General features: G+C 33.0%; 1 protein-coding gene across 1 annotated transcript in view; it reads right to left on the bottom strand.

The window, feature by feature from the left end:
- LOC105194699 (neuroendocrine convertase 1) overlaps window positions 1-18,415 on the bottom strand; it is a 34,930-nt gene extending 16,515 nt beyond the window's left edge. The window contains exons 1-5 of the mRNA XM_026130799.2: window positions 17,868-18,415; window positions 17,098-17,269; window positions 1,568-1,672; window positions 1,099-1,311; window positions 324-470 (exon numbers count right to left, since the gene is read on the bottom strand). Coding sequence (XP_025986584.1) covers window positions 324-470; window positions 1,099-1,311; window positions 1,568-1,672; window positions 17,098-17,269; window positions 17,868-17,878 — 648 coding nt within the window. The 5' untranslated portion in view covers window positions 17,879-18,415. The remainder of the gene's footprint in view (window positions 1-323; window positions 471-1,098; window positions 1,312-1,567; window positions 1,673-17,097; window positions 17,270-17,867) is intronic.
- Between the last annotated feature and the right edge of the window lie 376 nt (window positions 18,416-18,791).

Raw genomic sequence — 18,791 nt, 5'->3', positions numbered from 1 at the left:
TACAATATCTAAATAGACTGTAACAAAGTAATTTTAACAGCTGCTCTTAGAATTAAACGAAATGTAATGGTACTTCACCACCCCATACGTATCTCACAATCTGTCTTTTCTCTGCTAAATGCAAGTACATATACATATTTTATATACGTAAATATACTATTAATGCAAGTATATGTATATGTATATGTATATGAAGATAGTCTATGATAAAATATGTATTAATATAGGATCAAAATAATGTTTCCTAGTTTAAATTAAATTCTTAAGTAACTCGTTTCGTCATCTATGAGACGAGCACAAAGTTTGAAGCAAATGTTACGTACATAATTGTTCCGCAGGTCATCATGCGTGTATTCTAAACCATCGTCGAGAACAGCAATTCTTACTCCACGACCAGTTATCCCCAGTCGATAGAGAGGCAGAACGTTTAAGTCGAGCTTCGGCAAAGCTTTATTCGTCCTCGTGTCTTGCTACGGCGGTTGATAAAGAAAAATCATAAAAAATAAAAAATGACAAAGACAGTATGATATATGAGTTCTTCAAAAGTCAATTGCTCTGCATGAAAGAAAGAAAAAATTAATAAAATTATAATCATTTACAAAAAATAAAATTGATTATTTTTGCTCTTGAAAGATTTATATATGTATTGTTGCATAATTTATACTTTATTATTGAAAATATAATGATATATATTTTTGTGTTCTTTTGCAGTAAATAATAAATCAAATAAAATACATATATTAATTATACAAACAAAATTATTAATTGCATTTATTTACTTTTTTTTATTTGCTCTTCGCACAAAGTTTTCTTACAACTTTTACGAAGTAAACTTTCTTTGGGTTTACTCATTTAAGTATCAAAATAAAACAGATTCTTGAAATACTTTGAAATTTATTCTGGAATTTTATCGAAGATAAAGAGATATAATACATATGGTAATATTTCTCTTTCATAGAGTAATTGACGATTTACAATATCAATAAAATTTCATCTTAAAATCGTTTGGCTATGAATCTCTATTGTATAATTCGACAATGAAGCATTACGTTTTGAATAATTACAGGAAAATGTGCAAATATTGTAACCTATTTTTACCAGATACCATTCTTGATTCCAAAGTTCATCGTTGAATATCCGTAATTTATGGACAGCACCATCATTTTCGTCAATAGCGTTTGATACATCTCCGTATATGTTTAATGGAAGACGTTTCTCTCGCGTTAAAGGTTTTTCAGACTCCAAATCGGCTAATGAGATGTAATCACGTTTAAGTCGTTTCACGGTTTTCTGTTGATCCGCCCAGATAATCTTTTTTTCAATAAAACAGAGATTATGTTAAGAAAGTTGTATCTTGTATAATTTTGTATTTATACAAGTTTTGTATTTTTATCATTGCAAAACTTGCTAGTATTATTTTTATTTTCGTGCATTAGTATTAATAATTTCTTATCTTAGAAAAGTATTGAATATAGAAATTATTAATTAAAAAAGTCTGTTGTAGCATTTTCTCTGTTATGGGACGTTATTTCAAATAACGTTCTTTTGCAGAGTATAAAAATGTTACCTTAGAGTTTGCATTAAGGGCCTTCGTCAAGCGAATATTTCCCCTTTTCTTCTGACTAGGATTATCATCCTTAAGCCATATATATGTGTCCTTGAATCCGAGAACCTGAATGAAGAGATCCATTACATGTAAATTTATCAAGACGGCCAATGATACGGGATTGCATATTTAATGAACTTCAAGTCGGATTAAGCCTTTATTTAAATTTTTTGCTTAAATAAGTGTTAAAACACCGTCCTTTTATCCATTCTTTTGTCTCGCAGCTGATCCTTTTTTCTCAATATTCATCAGCATAGATTAATACTGTGATATATTTGGTTTAAAAAGAGAAAGAGAAAGACTATTTTGTATAATTTTACGTTTTTTTTCAATAATTTGACATATTCTCGTTTGTATTAATTATGTATATAGCCTTAGAGATAATTATTCAGTATTATAGTCACATTAAAGAAAATTGCTTATATAAATACAGCTAATTTTTAAAATATAAACAAACATTGCCAGTATTACTTTTATATTTAAATTTAAAAACAATTCATTATAGGAATTAATAATGTTCTGCGGTTATAGAATACGTATAACAGACAAAAATAAATATTATCAGAATTAATTAAATTAAAGGTTGCTTATGTTTTAAATTAAATAACAATAAAAATCGTTAATATTATTGTGTAAAAACAACACATTCAATACGTAAGTTCTTCGAATGCTCATCAATATCGCATCTTTATCTCGCGCATTAACTACCCCTCGACGCTTAGGGTGAGGGTAAAACTAGACGTCCCGACGTTCGCGCCCTTTGCCAACGGATGAAAGGGACGCTACGATCAGGATAGCATACAGAAGCAGTTGGTAGATCGACCGACTTCTTTGGGGTGGGGCACTATCGAAAGTCTAAATGGGGTATCGTAACGTTATTATTATCCATGGTGTGTCACGCGGCTGGTTTGCCTTCGTTTTTGTATGGCATCCGCATGCGATGTTCCGCATAGCGTAAAGCAATATGACAGAGACTGAGCGAGGGAAGCGCGTAGGAGGGGAGACCACCTGGTAGGAAACTGAGTGTCGCTTGTGCAAAGGAGGACGACTATGATATTTCCGTAACGCATCAGACACGTGCCGTTTATTTCGAGATACCTCCTAAACTGTCCGATCTGCCTCTCCTGGTAATTGTCGATATGTGTTATTTTTTTTGGCATGGAACCTTTATTGACATTTTATATCGTAAATTGGTTCGGACAATGTTATGACGACACTTTTGATATGTATATCTATTCTGCACAAATTGTACTTTCAACTTGACAGTGTAAAAACGAGTTAATTCCTGTACACATGTACAAAAATAATAGTTATGAATAAGCTGTAAAGAAACTTTTAAAATGCTAGAGGTATATGTAATTTTATTTTTAATACTAATTATTTTTTACTTTTAGCTATATTTTTATTATTTTTGTAGGATTTAACTATTCTCTTAAAAAAAAAACGTTAATTGGATTTATGTACGTAATTAATACGTTTAATACGTTGAATTTCAATTTACAATGATTAACATCTCTTTTTATAAGAATTAAAGATTACTTTGCTCCTATTTTTGTACAATGCGTTATCTTAAATTGCTTATTCGGGCACACTTCATCAATTCTATTAATTGCGGCAACAATAGTTTCAGTACCTATTGTATTTTCATAAACAACATTCAACGCAATCAAACTTCGCGGCAGAGTCCAAGGAAATTCAGGCCATCGGGATTATAAAACAATAATCCTTTCGTCTGCCATCCTCTTAATCCCATACAACATGCGCAAAAATCCCGTAATCCACTAACCATCATATCTGCTGTGCATCCGATTGGAAGGAATAAATTTGATCGTCAAAATGCTTCACTGAACTCGCTGATAAACTACTGAATATCCGGCAGGATATACACTTTTCAATACAACGGTGCATAAATGTTGCACGTTTGCGTATCCGTGATCACGTATGCCACGCACGCTGCATTAAGCATTTAGGATTTTACATCGCGATCCGTGGATCGATCGGATATCGTTCTGCCTTCTGTAAACGTAGCTTTGCAAACATAAACTATTTGAATTCGATATTACATAGCAGCATATGAAAAATGATTTGCGGGAAGAAAGTTTTGTTAACATTTTCTCAAGCATTAAAGAAAAGAATAAAGCTACGTCGTATTATTTGTAGTTTTCATACCAATTGGAACTTTTTCTTATTTTTGTTACAGGACTGGCTATAGAAAATCAAATTCATCGTTATCTTCGCGTATTTTCTTTTAGCTTGATATTAATTATCGTTTATTGCTGATAAAGCGAAGGTAGCTCAGCGAAAGATATCACGAACGGAGATTTTGAGGTAAGTTTTAAAACAACTGATAATAAAATTCCGCAGTAACTTCTACTTTATGGGTACGTGTTCCGTTGTGAAAGGGGTTAATTCGAGAAATCTTGCGGTTCGATATAGTTACCGCAAACTTCTCCGACGTAGAATTCTTAAGGAGGTCTCTCGATCGGCACGTGAGCATTTCCGACCCTTTTATCGGCGACTTCAAGGTCGCCCGCTTTTAACGCAGAATAGCATCGGATAGATAGGGCACGTGCTTTCCGGGTGTCATGCCAGGGTGCTTCTCTTAAATTCCACGTGGGAACGCTTCAAACTCGAATTCGTCGACTACGTGATAATGGTCCTTTCCTCTCTCCTCGTAATCGGTAAGCACAGCAGTCGCAGAGAATACGGGGGTTGTACGGACGTGTACGTGAGAAGCACGAAGAGAAAATCGGGGACGGTCATTACTTCGCAATCAGCGAGCGACGAGGCGAATATTACGGTTATTACCGAGTATTACCGTGATATCGCAATGTTAATCTGATACGAAATGGCTTTCCTTAGTAACATTAAGCCGCAAATGTACACGCCAGTTTTTCTTAAATAAACTGGAGCTAATTCAGTTTCGCCTAATTTACTTTTCTTAAACTATTAGAGAAGATACGATACTTAAACGAAACAAATGCTGTATACTAAAATCCATGAAGTAAAATAATTTCCTGTTAAATTTGAAGCGGATTTTTAGTTTCAATTTTGAAGGTGTAAGCTATTGAAAGTAAAGAGCGTTTTATGAATTAATTTTGTAAGCTCGAACATATGATTAATGTTAATTTTGTAAAAAATTGTAGCAATAACAGTTTTTAATATCTCCTTTTTGAGAAAAAATTGATTGGAGATATATCTGTTTCACAACAACTATTTGCTAATTCTGAATAAATCAATTTTATACATATATCTATATACATGTGTATATATTATGTATATATGAAAGAAAAAATACTTTGTTCTTATTATATGAAAATTAATTTTCAAAGCGTAATTCAATTGAGTTTATGATTTAAACTCATAATTTCGCATCATTACTTCGCATTGTTGTCTTACACAAATAATATTCGCAAATTGATGAAGTTTCGCTTAACCGAATCTCATTTGACTTCCCCGCTATTTAACGATTTCTTGATACAAACTCTTGAAAAAGAATCAAACAATGCGGTAAAAAATCTTAAAAAAAAAAATGTAAGCCAAGTATATTAAAAAATATTTAAAAATGTATGCATTATTTAAAAAATATAACTACTTAAAAATAAATCTAAAATAAATCTAATTAACCAAATATTAGGTAGTTATTAATAATATATTATATTTCAAATGCTGTACATTAAATACAAGTATTTAAAATATACCTAGCCCTGTTAAAAATGCATACACCTTTAAAATTCTGTACTTAAATATTATGTACATTTTTTATTTTTTTTATAAAGGCTTTTTTTAGAATTACGTTATTCTGTACGTTTCCTATCCAATCGTCTTAAGCTCGCGTGAAGACATTTCGGAGCTCGAGCATCATTATACTATCGACAGTAGTATTTTTCGAGTGTGAAGGTGTCTGTGAGAAATACCTTCGTGCGCGTAAAAGGAAAGGGACAAATAGACGTGAGAAATCAGTGCCGATCATTACTTCGCGATCAGTAGACACGATCCGTCTTATCGGTATTCAGATTGCGCTTTCGGTTGCTAAGAGGGATGTCTCATATAGATACAGGAAAATCTGCACATCGCCGGCCTAACTTGCTTGTACTTAACTGCCTTCGGGCGAATATTGGGCGTGAAGCGTAGGTAAAGTTGAGAGAAATGAGAAGAAAGAAGGGCGTATACTTAGAGAAAGAGAGAGAAAAAGAGGGGGACAAGGGAGAGGAGATAGAGAGAGACAGAGAGAGAGACGAAGTATTTTCGCAGTCCATTTGTTTTGATCGGATTTCCTACTGTCTCTCGTAATCCCGCACCCGTAAGCTCCCGCAGGCGTCGTCAGTTTCCAATGAAAACCCTAACGTCTCTATCCTCTTCTCCCTATCCGACCTTGCCCGTTCAGTAACAACCCTCGTCGTCGTTTCCCGACCACACCTTCGTCCCTGTCTCTTGAATTCCTGTGAGCATTCTCCGCGTTCTCTATGTGTGCTGCGTGCGCGAATGTGTGCATGCGTACGTTTATACGAGGTATCATAGACATCGCGTGTTCTCTTCAAACTTTACAGACTCTCTAGACTCTGTCCGAACCATGTGGACTTCTCGAAAAAGAGTCGGATTTTATCTTGAAAAAAAAGGTATTTAGAAAACAGCGAATTATAAATTATAAAAATTTAGGTGTTTTGGTCTAAAATTTTAAAATCTTTGATTTCTTTTTTTTTTAAGTATTAAGTTATAAAAGTACGTCTATAGACATATCAGATAAAAACAATGTTTTTATATGTATATACAAAGTACGTATTAAAATGTCCTTTTATCATATAAACTATATCTACAACTATACCTAAATTTTTAAATTCGTAATCTTTAGCGGGCATTACAAAGGAACTCTTTAAATGTAAACATACTATATAGTGATTAGTCATCTTACCAGCTCCCATTAATATTACTAACTATAAGTTAACTAAAAAATCTACAATTATGAATTTAAAAAAATATATGCAATTTATGAAGTCTTGGAGTGTATTATATCGTTGAAGTTTACAAAGATTATGCTAATAATTTTTTAATATCGTCACGCGCACATATTTGTATTAATCCTTCGCAGATTACAAGGAGGAATTAAAGTCTCAAACAATTTTTTCACTTTGAATTAGTCAGTAAACGTAAGGGATCGACTTCCATTCCTGAAAAGAGTTATTGGTAGTGGAGACACGTCGACCAAGGGATGCCGTCAACCATGTTTCGTACAGTGACAGGTGAAAATCGAACTTGTACTGTACTTGTGTTGTCAGCGACCCAGGTGGTCTAGCGAAATTGTTATTTTTTTATTCTTTTTTTAGCAAAAACCATTGAGCCACTTACTTCGAAAAAAATTTCGACAGACCACCTTTATTTCGACGTGTAATGTGAGTAAAATTCTTATTGTAGAAATATTTTTATAGAAACTCAAAATAAAATATTCAAGATGAGAGAGCGCTTTACGTTATGAATTTCTTTATGCGGATAATCGCAAGATTTATTTTGCAGCAAGTTGTTTGGCGAGAAAGATGCTGACGGAGGTTTAACCGACGCTTCAGAAAACAGTGGGAATAACGAATCGGTACCAACTACGTAAGGATATTCTTTTATAAAAGTAACTTCATATGGTCCAAGATAGTTTTAAATGGTCCGTAAATGCTCCAGAATCGAGGGTGAAATAGCGTTCTGTCTATTTATCTTGGGCAAAATATCAAGCGGAGAATATAAGTGGTTAATAACATGATCCTTATTATTATAATTGTACAATTGTATTCCTAAATGTTAAATATATACAATTTATAAAACGTAAACAAAAACTTAAATAAATTCGAATAATTACTTTTCTTGGCAAAAAATTAAAATATTTTTTTATGTGGTATAATTTTTCAAATTTTATGTATTAAACTTTATAATGTAATTTTCAATGTTTTATTTAAAACGTTTAAAGTTATGCCCAAATTATTTAATTTTCAATATTAGATAAATTTTCTTAATAAACCTGCTCTTTGTTCCGCTTAAGTGTGCTCAAAGTAATTTCTATGAAATTAATCAATATATTCTTACTCCGGTTTTCATATACGTTCACCTTGAATATTTTACGGAGCATAATTCACGTAACAGAATTTACAAAAAATTTAATAATAATATTTAAATTAATAGATAAAATTGTAGCGTTCAGAGTTCCTGCTAAATAAGATAAGCACAATTAAAAGATCAACGATCGCACGAAGTGCACGTGAAAGTTTGCGTACGTACGTATGTCAATCTTCGGCAGGTATTGCGTTTGTAGTACATGCTTCGTCTCATGTAAGCCGTACGTGTGAATGTTGATGCATGTGTCGTATGTGTGATTGTGTACACGACACGTGTATTTACTGTTCGTATTACATAAATGATACGTAACCGTCGCTACTGTGCCACCGGAAGCAAATGGACGTAGATACGAATGTATAGGAAATCCGGTTTTTTTTTATTTTGATTAACAAATAGTTTCTCTTTTTCTCTCTGGCTTTATATACATACAACGTGTCTATAAAGTTCGTCCTAACTTTCTACATTTCTATATTTAATTAATAATTGAATATACAAAATATATTATTGAAAACAAGATTGCCTACGTATGTACATTTAAAAACCCGTTAATAACAAAATGTGAAGTAACAAAAAGAAATTCAAAATGCTTGTTTATTTTATAAGGTTATTGCTGCGAAAGTTTAGATTTCGAAACCACGTTAGGTCACGGCGTGGAATTTTTCTCTTAACAGCTGAACGTATTGTGAGTGGCGGCCCATGACACTCTGATATACGCGTTACTTGGAATTACGCGATGTCTGGCACTTGCGGACTGCAAATTCAATTACATGCATTGAATTCAGCGGAGGATAGAAGTTCTCGACGATCTACACGTTCACGTGCAGGTTCCCAAACTGACAGTACTCACACTTTAGGCAAGCGTTTATACAGTCGCGGTGATATGTAACAGTAAACATCTAAAGTGACAATGATATCCTAAACTTCGTTGCGCACAAACAAACGACCACATTGTTATCATAGTCTTTGCAATTAGGCATTTAAGAAAAAACGCGTAGATAATAGCTAACATCTTCTTTATGCTTCGCGTTAAATTCGAGATTACTTCGACTCATTGTCATTAATAAGTTGCTGTGGATTTTAACACGCTCAAATTGTATGATAGTTTCTCATTTTCTCTTAAACATGTAGTGGAGAGTCGTTGCCGAATACGTAGAGCAGATTGGAACTAAGTAACTACACTGAAGGAAAAATAATTAAATTTTAATAAATGTTTATTCAAATAATACTAATGGCGTATTTACTAATGTAAATGTAAATATATATTTATTTAGTACAAGAATTACTAATTTAAGTATCATTTTTTTTCTTATAGAAGAAATAATATTAAAATAAATAATTATTAAAGTTTAGAGATTTTTTTCTCTCAGTGTAACTTTTCAATTTTGAATTTTTATAAACAACCTGAGAAATTGATCAAAAAAGCGAATCCTATATTAGTTACTACATAGATTAGACTAAAAAATTTTTGAAAATAATTTTCTTGTCTATTTTAAAGGATCTGCAACGTCATTAAAAATTCTCTATTACTTTCAAATTATTTTTTAGTTAATACCTTTATTATCTTAAATTAACATCTAAGAACGTAATCCAAAACGTAATCCAAGAACATAAATCCGAGAAAATTTGATTCAAATTCGATTCATATTCAACGTGAAAATTTCAGATTCGGTTCAATTTGATTTTGAACATGTCATCAAAAATTCGATTTGATCTCACAAATGCTTGATTTATACACCTCCGCTATTTTTGTAATTATTTGTGCTTTTCAAAAGTAAAAGATATCGTGAGAGTTTTCATCGTTTTGAAGAGTGACGTTAAGAAATTCAAAGAAGTAGAGAAAGTTGGCAATCTTTGTAATAGTTGAACTGTAGCAGGCATGTATAAGCAACGAGAAATTGCATTAATGCGTTCGACCTTTGAAACTTTATCGTGTCGAAGTCGATGTCAAAGTTAAAGTTTTAATTGAAATCAACGCTATAACCAGCATCACGTGAATTTGATCAAAGAGCCCCAACTAGTTCCATACAGTCGATCTCGCTCAATTGTTTTGAACCGATTAACGTTATATTGATTATACATATATTCTATTTCTATACCTGAGACAAACCTGTCAGCAACTATGTACATTGGTAAATAAGAAAATTGTTGGAATAGTAAATAGTCAAAATAATTATTTATAGAGATTTGCTAAATATTTCATCAAAGTTTACAGTTTACTTTTTTAGTTAATTAATAATGTCATAAAAAATTTTTTTAACAAGTAATATATATTACAATCATTGTTCAAATTCATAAAAGTTGTTGACTAAAAGCTGTATAATTTTAGTTAAAAAGCATCATAAAAAATCAGTAAAATGCCAATATAAATAATACAGTCTACGAATTTTGATATGTTTAAAATTGCTGTTTCTCTTTTATATAAATAACTTTTTAAAAATAAATGATATCATTTTTTTATACTTCATGTATATGTACTTGAGTAATATTAATAATACCTAAAAAAAAATTTAAATTAATAATTGAATAAAAAATCAAAAAGTATTGAAATTTTATCAAAGTTACGTACATAACTAATTATGTGTGTTTAAAGTACACCAAATTTTGACATAAATTTTCGTGTATACTTGACAATTTGGCTAAATTACAGAAGCTGCAACACTGTGTATAAATTAAACGAAATTAGATTATAGTGATTTACGCGCTATCAAATATGCATTAACCTCACCAGCCGGGATATTGGCGTGGGCGGATCTCGCCCTGAGATTAAATCTTTTCAGAACCGAAGGGAGGAAGCTGACGAAGAGGCACGATCCGAACAGTAATCGCTGTGACATTTGTCAATGGACATAACTTCATGGGAAGTTCATTATAGTACAGCAGGAAGTCAGCGTCATTTATTTCAATTATTGCCAAACGCTGAATCAGCAAATTCGTATCGATAGTTTCCAATAATTTACAAACGTGTAGCATTAATATTTACAATAGAGAAGTATAAAAATACCATTATTACATGAAATCCGTAAACCATAATCAGATTTTAAAAAGTTTTCGTCTAATAAGCTATTTTTCATATTAATAGAACGCGAAATAACTGCCATATAATTTTAATATTAATTCTCTTAAGTTAGATATATTTTAAGAAATATAGCTTTTAGATACATATTTTTAGATACATTTTGCAAATTTTACATTTAAAAAATTCTGTATCTTATGGCGATATAAAGAAACAACAAAAAAAAAGTAAAAGATCACTTTTTTAACGTATCGCCTTTGATCCGAGAATAAAATTGATCAGATTTCATGAATGAATGGAAACTTCATTTTAGTTGTGTCACTTTAATTTTTTCATTTTTTAATTTTTTTTTAAATATTATTTTAGCAAATTATCTAAAGTCACGAGAGTGTTTCGCGCTTAATTCGCTATTTCGTTCAAAGAAAGTATTTTTATACAACAACAAAAAATATGAAATTTTTCAATTGTGCTAATTCCAAAAGAATATACTGTTTTTTGAAACACATAACTGTTGTATTATTTTTAAAAAATAAAATATGAGGAATGGTATGTTTGTATTTTGTGATTGCGATTGATGATTGTGATTGTGGTTTGGTGGTTAGTATGGTTAGATGGTTTAGTGCGTCGTGTGATTCGATGGGTTGTGTGGCTCGTGTGGTTTGTGTGGTTCAGTGGTCCGTTTTTTATTACGTATAGAATTGCAAAATTTATAAAAAAATATATGTTATATTATTTATGAAATATATCTAACAAATATCTCAAATAGTATATAAAAACAGATATTATTGACAATTTATATCGACAATAATCCCGTCTCTTCAAATATTCACACTATTGTGCCTCTAAAATAAAGAAATCGTTTCTGTCCGCCGGTAGGAAAATTAATGTCGGGAAATTCATTCCGACAATTCTATAACAGATTCTCGATAACCAAATTCCAATTTGCCCTGAGGCCCGAACTTGATTGAGTAATCTCGCCGTTTATAATAGAAGTTGTGCGTAAGATGTACGATAATGAGAAACGAATTACGGACATTTCCTATGTTACAGCTAATTACTCGTCGATCAAACGTCATTTTGTCACATAGTTTGACAATTTTATAAATTGCTGTATAAATCCGATCGCTTTAACTGTTATGAATGCCGTGACAATCATTATTGACACTATGGTATTAAATTTTTTTGTAAATGCGTAGAAAACAAAATTAACTGCTTTTACATAAATTAATAATTATTTCAATTATTAATTTTAATTATCAAATAACAAGTTTAAATTTATTATCAGTAAGGAGCAAATTAATGAGCATAAATTGTGAATGTATTTAGCATAAATAATATTTACATAATCTTTTTAGTTAGAATTTACATTAAATTGAAATTTGCGTTAAATTTAAATTATATCATTTACAGGCCATTATTACGAAATGATGATTAAAAAACTTTATTTTTATTACATATTCTCCCAATTCGATGCTAAACTTCATATCCTTTTCCTGTAATTAAAAGATATTAACTTTTAATATCCTGTTCTAGCTATATCAAAATAGGTATATAGGTCACGTTCTTGTTCATATTCTTCTTATTTTTAAGTCAACATTTTTTCCATCTATTTTTATTTTTCTTTAAATATTTATTGCACTTCTGCTCGCAGAAACGTATGTGTGTGTTACACATAAAGTGTAAATGAATGTGCATGTCTGCAGAATATTGAACTCTGATAGGTTCGTTAAGCCCACATGACTGTGCGGATCAGTCATGCGGAGCCTCATACCTTTGAAAGCTCGCAAGTTACGTTCGAAACAGTGAGACACACGATACGTCCAATATGTATTTGATCTTGATAAACGACATCAAATTTGGATTTTTGAGATTTCAAAAAATCCTCATTCATCAAAATTTGTAAATATAACAGGGTGATGTAAGCAATATAAAACTCGTACTACGTAAATTTATACATGTTATTTTCGACAATTTATAAATTTACGATATATTGTAAATCTTTATTGTAGAAAGTCTGTGTACTTTCAGAAAACTGTTTCTTTAAAAAAGGCTTTCTATCTTGCATTCTGAATGCATTAAATGCTAACTTGTTCCCATTATATCGTAAAGTATGAGCTGCAGCGTTCTGTGCATGTGCACTAAACAAGTTGTTGTTGCTGCGAATTGTAAACGACATCGCGCTCGTTCATGCACACATCGGATTCTTTAATAGTATACCGCGATGCAGAATAAAGGGTAGACATAAATGATAATAAATGCTACGAATTACAGGGCAGTCTACGAGGTCACGACGACTTTGCGTGTGCAATTAAGCTCTTTGAAACTAGTTCATCACTTTTCCATTCGGCCTGTTAACGTCGCGGTTACGCCGCGTACTCCTGGCTAGTCGTTACGAGTGGGCTTAATTATATGAAATAATTACATGTCGTAACCGCGCTGGATATATGCACTTACAGACAACCTAAGAGCAATCTCACGCATTGCGCTCGCTCGTGGATTGCGGTATACCGCGAGCTTGACGAAGCAGTTGCAGTTGCTGCGGTCTCGTGATGCCCTTTTCTCGCGTGCACTTCGCAGTTTCTCAGTTAAAAAAAAAATATTACACTTAAAGGGGGACTTTTGGTGACTTCCGGAAAGTTGAAGAAGCAACTACGCTTTACGTAAATATGTTTACGTAATTATGTCAGACTCATTAAACAAATGTGTACCGCAATATGAACAGCTAAACACATAGTAGCAGTTCGACAAATCAGGAACTCATTTGACACATATAAAACTTTGGAAAAATTTACATATGTACAATAAATCATAAATTTAAATATTTAGGATAACTGTTCCAATTATTGCCAGTGTCCCAATTATATTGCCACTTTTTTCAATTGTAGTACAATATTAGAACAAAAAGTATGAGAACGTTATGTGTTTAAAATGTTTTAACGTTAAATTAGGATTATCATATAAACATAAATGTAACGATATAAAATGTTCTATAAATTTTATATTTATAGAATAATTAAAGAAATTAGGAATGCACCTGAGAAGGCGCCATTATGTTCTAAATAGAAGTAAAGCAGAACTGCATGTTTCGAAAGTACGAAAAGTAGTGATATTTATACTTTTTATCTAATGAAGCAATTATATGTTAATAATTAAATGACATTTAAATAAAACAAGCATAAAAATATGGTAGATTACTTTATAATTTAATTTATTGACATGGTAATATTAGGGACAATCATTGAGGGCTTTCTTGCATTTCTGCAGGCAATAAATGAGTCCTGTTATGTAAATAAATATTTGTGTGGCAGTAATCGGAGAACAGTATTCAAGACATTGACTGGCACTAATAATTTTGTTTTAACATCCAAGAGAGAGAGAGAGAGAGAGAGAGAGAGAGAGAGAATGTGCAAATAAAAAATGTTATTTCTTTGACAAAACGCAAAATTCAGCATTTTATCTAAATATTTCTTCTTTTTTAGACTTAGCACTTCCGGCGCAAATTATTGCATGTATCGTGGGACAGATGCAACATCGATTGCACAGTACTCTCGTCAAAGTCAAGGGAAAAGATACGATATCGTTTCGCCAATGTTTCTCGCACACGAGGTAAAACTCGTTGTGCAAAGTGCACGATAACTATAGATACTATCGTTTGCGCGGGTGTAGGCGGCAATACCTTACAACTAGAGTCCGTTTTCGGTTTATTGTGCACGGAGACGTTAAGATTTGTGTAGTGTTCTTAAGATGTGCAAAATTCTACGAGTTACTATTGCAAGCAAGTGGTTAAAATTGAATTTTAGATCCTTGCTTCTTTAATACATAGGTTATATTTACATTGTAATAAATATTAATTTGTGCAAATGTAAATTTGCATAAACATTTACAATTTTAAATTCAAAATCTCTAAATGATGCAATGCAATAGAATTTATTGTGATAGAATTATTAAATGAAACTCGAACTTAAAATTTTACATTTAAATTTAAGTTTTATTCAATGAACACACGATACGTATTTTAAAATTTAATTATTGAAGCTGATCCGGATTACATGTACGCCTACACAAAGTGAGATGTCCTAAATCGCATTACGAATTCGTATGAAAATAGCACACTACGGTACGCAATTTACTGCTCGATTGAACACACGATTAACGAGATATTCCTAGGAAATTGGACTGATATTGCTGCTTCTTCTCGTACGTTTTTCGATATTACGCATCAAAAACTGCAGGGAACATCCGAAGCTCGGCGTCTACGGATGAAAATAAGGCGATTGCCTGAGACGTTTCCGTCAAAGGAAAAGGAAAGAGATGCGATATCGGCCCTAGTCGTCCCAATATTTTCTCTCAAATTCTCGCGATGATCTCACGGCGAAACTCGTTTTGCAAAGTACACCGGACTCTGAGATCCGCGAGAGAGAGAGAGAGAGAGAGAGAGAGAGAGAGAGAGAGAGACGTCTGCGGGCGGAAAAAGCGGATGCGAGCGGAACGGAATGAACGAACGATCAAATGGCTCGTGAGGCTCCGCTTACGGGGATAATCTCTTTGCAGTCATCCGTACAGCAAAGGAAACGATTTCGCGGCCGCCGGCGCATCCAACGTTCTCGCACATCCACGCTGCCAAAACTCCGAAACACATTTTCTCCTCCTCGATCCGGTCAAATTCGGCAAGATACGTGCGATACGGATGCTTTCTCGACCGGGCAAGTAGAAAATTTCTTCACTCCTGTGTGATGGACATTCTTTTTTCCCGAACTGTATCCGCGAGCTGAATGGGACCCACAGGGCGGAAACTTTCCGCAGAAATTGGGATACTTTTTACAGCTTTCGTGGGATGCCGCTGACCTCTAGAGAGACGGGACCGACCTGCCTTAGCACATTCATATGTATTTCTACGTTTGCGTTGCGCGAATATTTATCAAACTTTTCTTAGTGAATTTATCGAAATGATCTGAAGTATAAAACAATAAAACATCTTCCTTTAATCATCTTTTTTTGTGAAAAATGTTTGAAGATATTTTTATTAATGAAATATATTTCTAATTTATAAAAATGTGTCTGCATTGCAAAATTTCAATAAAAATTTTTGACGAATATTGCATGTTTATTGAATCATTATTACTGCCAACTAAAAAAAAAAAAATCAGTAAAGTTTTCTTTCTTCGGATATTCGCTAAGTCAAGGAATAAGTTTGTCAAGAGATATCTGTAACTCCTTTAGAAGTAAAGTGAAAGACAGGGATACAATTAAAAGTTGGACAACTGTTTGATAACTTATTGTTAGCCATTTGTGCAATGTCCAATTCTAGTTTAACTTTATTCTGTTCATATTATATAGCTAATTTTTATGTTTTTTGAGACAACAAGACTTTTCTAAAGCTAGACAATGGATTTTATTTTTGAAAATGAAGAATTATCAGAGAGAGAGAGAGAGAGAGAGAGAGAGAGAGAATTTTTTAATCTCAATATTTTAAAAATATGTAGAACTTTCATAAATTCTTTAATTGATTTTGAGTCTTTTCTTAACATTGAAATACTTTTAACAATTTTTATTATTAACAATTTTAATGATTAAATTTTGAAATAATACAAGATTTTTTTTTCCCAAAAGTTACTTATTACAGAAACTGATTTCAACATTTTCAAATTATAGTTAAACAAATTATTAAATGATGTATGTATATTAAACAGGAAATATTAAATCAGCGGGATAAGTGATAAATATTAACTAATTTTATAAAATTTATATGATCTGAAACCGAAAGAAGAGGAGATATTATATCCAAAATTAAATGAGTGTTAAATGATTGTTTGAAAAAAATTATATTTATGATTAAATATTTTCAATGTCTGTGACATATAACATGCTTTTAGATACTTGATAGCTTAACGCAGTTTATTGCACGCCATATGTCAGGCGTCTGAAACAGAATGTCATCCCATGCGAGATAATCCCCGAAAAAAATCAATCTATTTTTAAGCATTCTTTAAACAGTGACACATACGGAGTAATACATACATTTTTTTTTCTCCCGCGATATATCGGCAGAATATGAAATTAATCACATCGATACATAAATCAAAAATCATTTCGCGATATCGTTTAGCTGCCGATTAAATACGAACCGCACGGTTCACATATAATCACGTTCGAATCACGTATCACAATTTTTGCTCGTTCTCGAGAGGATTTAAAGTAGCGAAAATGTTACATATCGTACGCTATTACCGATTTCACGTGCTCGTTTTATTTTTTTTCTTTTTTCTTTTTTTATAAAGACGATGTAATAATACGTTTCGCAATTTTCGCGATATCAGCACGCAGACGAAAGAGGCTCCACGCCGTACCATGCCGTTTACGTGAAATTAATAGAAGGATTTACCGGACCATGATGCTTGTAACCGGACTGAGCGGCTAATAACGACGATACTTGCGATCCTCCCTGTATCCTGAGGACCCACTCCTCGCTATAATCTACGTTGACATGGGCGTTGGCGATGAAATTGGATGCAGATATAGCGATGACAAGCTGTATAATGAGGCGCGCGCACACTCTGGAGAATAAACGAAGTTTCGAATATTAGCGCGATTCTCGTTCGTTTGCGTCACAGAGCGCGGAGAAAAGGAGATTGAGATAAACTTTCTAAGCGGATTTCTCGCGAGCCGTGTACCGCCACAAATATATTAAGAATGCACGATGGTCGTAGACGCGAAAAAGACACTGATCGGCCTATTTTTCTGTGCGAGGCAATACCTTCGTTATTGCCTTAACAACGCGGTTTAATAACGTTCAATATCTATTTTTAACAATAAAAAAAAAAAAAAAAAAAAAAAAACAACGCGTTTTTCCGACTGACCGTTCAGCGTGGGTTAAATAATAAATCACTGAAATGCGATTAACGTAAATCGAAGGAAGCAGCATTGTGTGAAATCTTCTACTCTTTCCTGGCTCGTAAGAAAAATGACGCTCCGCGACAGCGAATATGGCACTGCACTCGTTGATCCTTTACATTCTTATCAGTTGCGGCGTACGGGGGCATTCGCACGGCGTATAAAAACTACTTATCATCCGCAAGTCCGTGGTATTCGTCGGTAAAATTTTCAACAGAAAAGATACGCTGTTTCCACTGTCGTCGCAGCCGTAACACGTACCTGACCGCCATGGCAATTTTTCCTCCGACGGGATGCGCGGGGAGGAGAGAAGAGTAAATAAATAGCGATTGTGCAATTAATTCTTCCGCCGCACCGCGGTCACACCGGAGGAATCGTCCTTTTCCTTCTTCTTATTATCACTTTCTTCACGATACTGTTCACCCCTGAGTTCTGACAGTCCCCGTCCGATTTCTCTGCCACGCGCGTACCGTCTACGCGACTGGAAGAACAATGGCGACGGAATTCGCTGGCTCTGCGCGGCTATTGGATCACGAGTGACAAGTGTGATCGGACAGTGTGCGTGGCAATTAACCACGATTGTTTTTTGTCCGTCTGAGGAGAGAGGGGGTTTCTCGTTGCCCTCACGCGCCACGACTATGTGAACGAAGCTGGGGGATTGGAAGGGTAGCGGATTAAACTAAGCAAACATGACGTAGCGGACACGCGTGGGACGGAACAAGCCGGGTGTAACGATTTGTGGGCGATTCCCGAGCGAATGTATCACATTGCTATTGTTTCCTATCCGATCGAAATATTATTTTACATCCGGCAAATTTAGCACCTTGTTTCTATTTGTATTTATAGATAACGTGAAAATTATCAGCAATGATATTGCTGCGATGAAATATAAAGAAATTTTTAAAATATGACACATAAAATATAGCACTGCATATATCGTATGCATCTGCTTTTCTAAAATCATTCAATTCTTATTTCTAATTTTAGTTAGTAAAAAATTTAATCATTGTAATGCTATTTTGTAATTGTAAATTTATATAAATTTATGTACATAATATTTTAAGAGGTTATAAATATAGTTTAACATAATTTATTGAATATAATTTATTAATATTTAATAGTTTATAAATTATGTACATGTACACTCGATAAGTTTAAAAGCCCATTTCAAATCGATATAATAAA

This window comes from Solenopsis invicta, chromosome 11, assembly GCF_016802725.1.
Source record: "Solenopsis invicta isolate M01_SB chromosome 11, UNIL_Sinv_3.0, whole genome shotgun sequence".
Taxonomy (NCBI): domain Eukaryota; kingdom Metazoa; phylum Arthropoda; class Insecta; order Hymenoptera; family Formicidae; genus Solenopsis; species Solenopsis invicta.
Note: the sequence above shows the minus strand (reverse complement) of the source record. Positions and strands in the feature narration are given on the sequence as shown.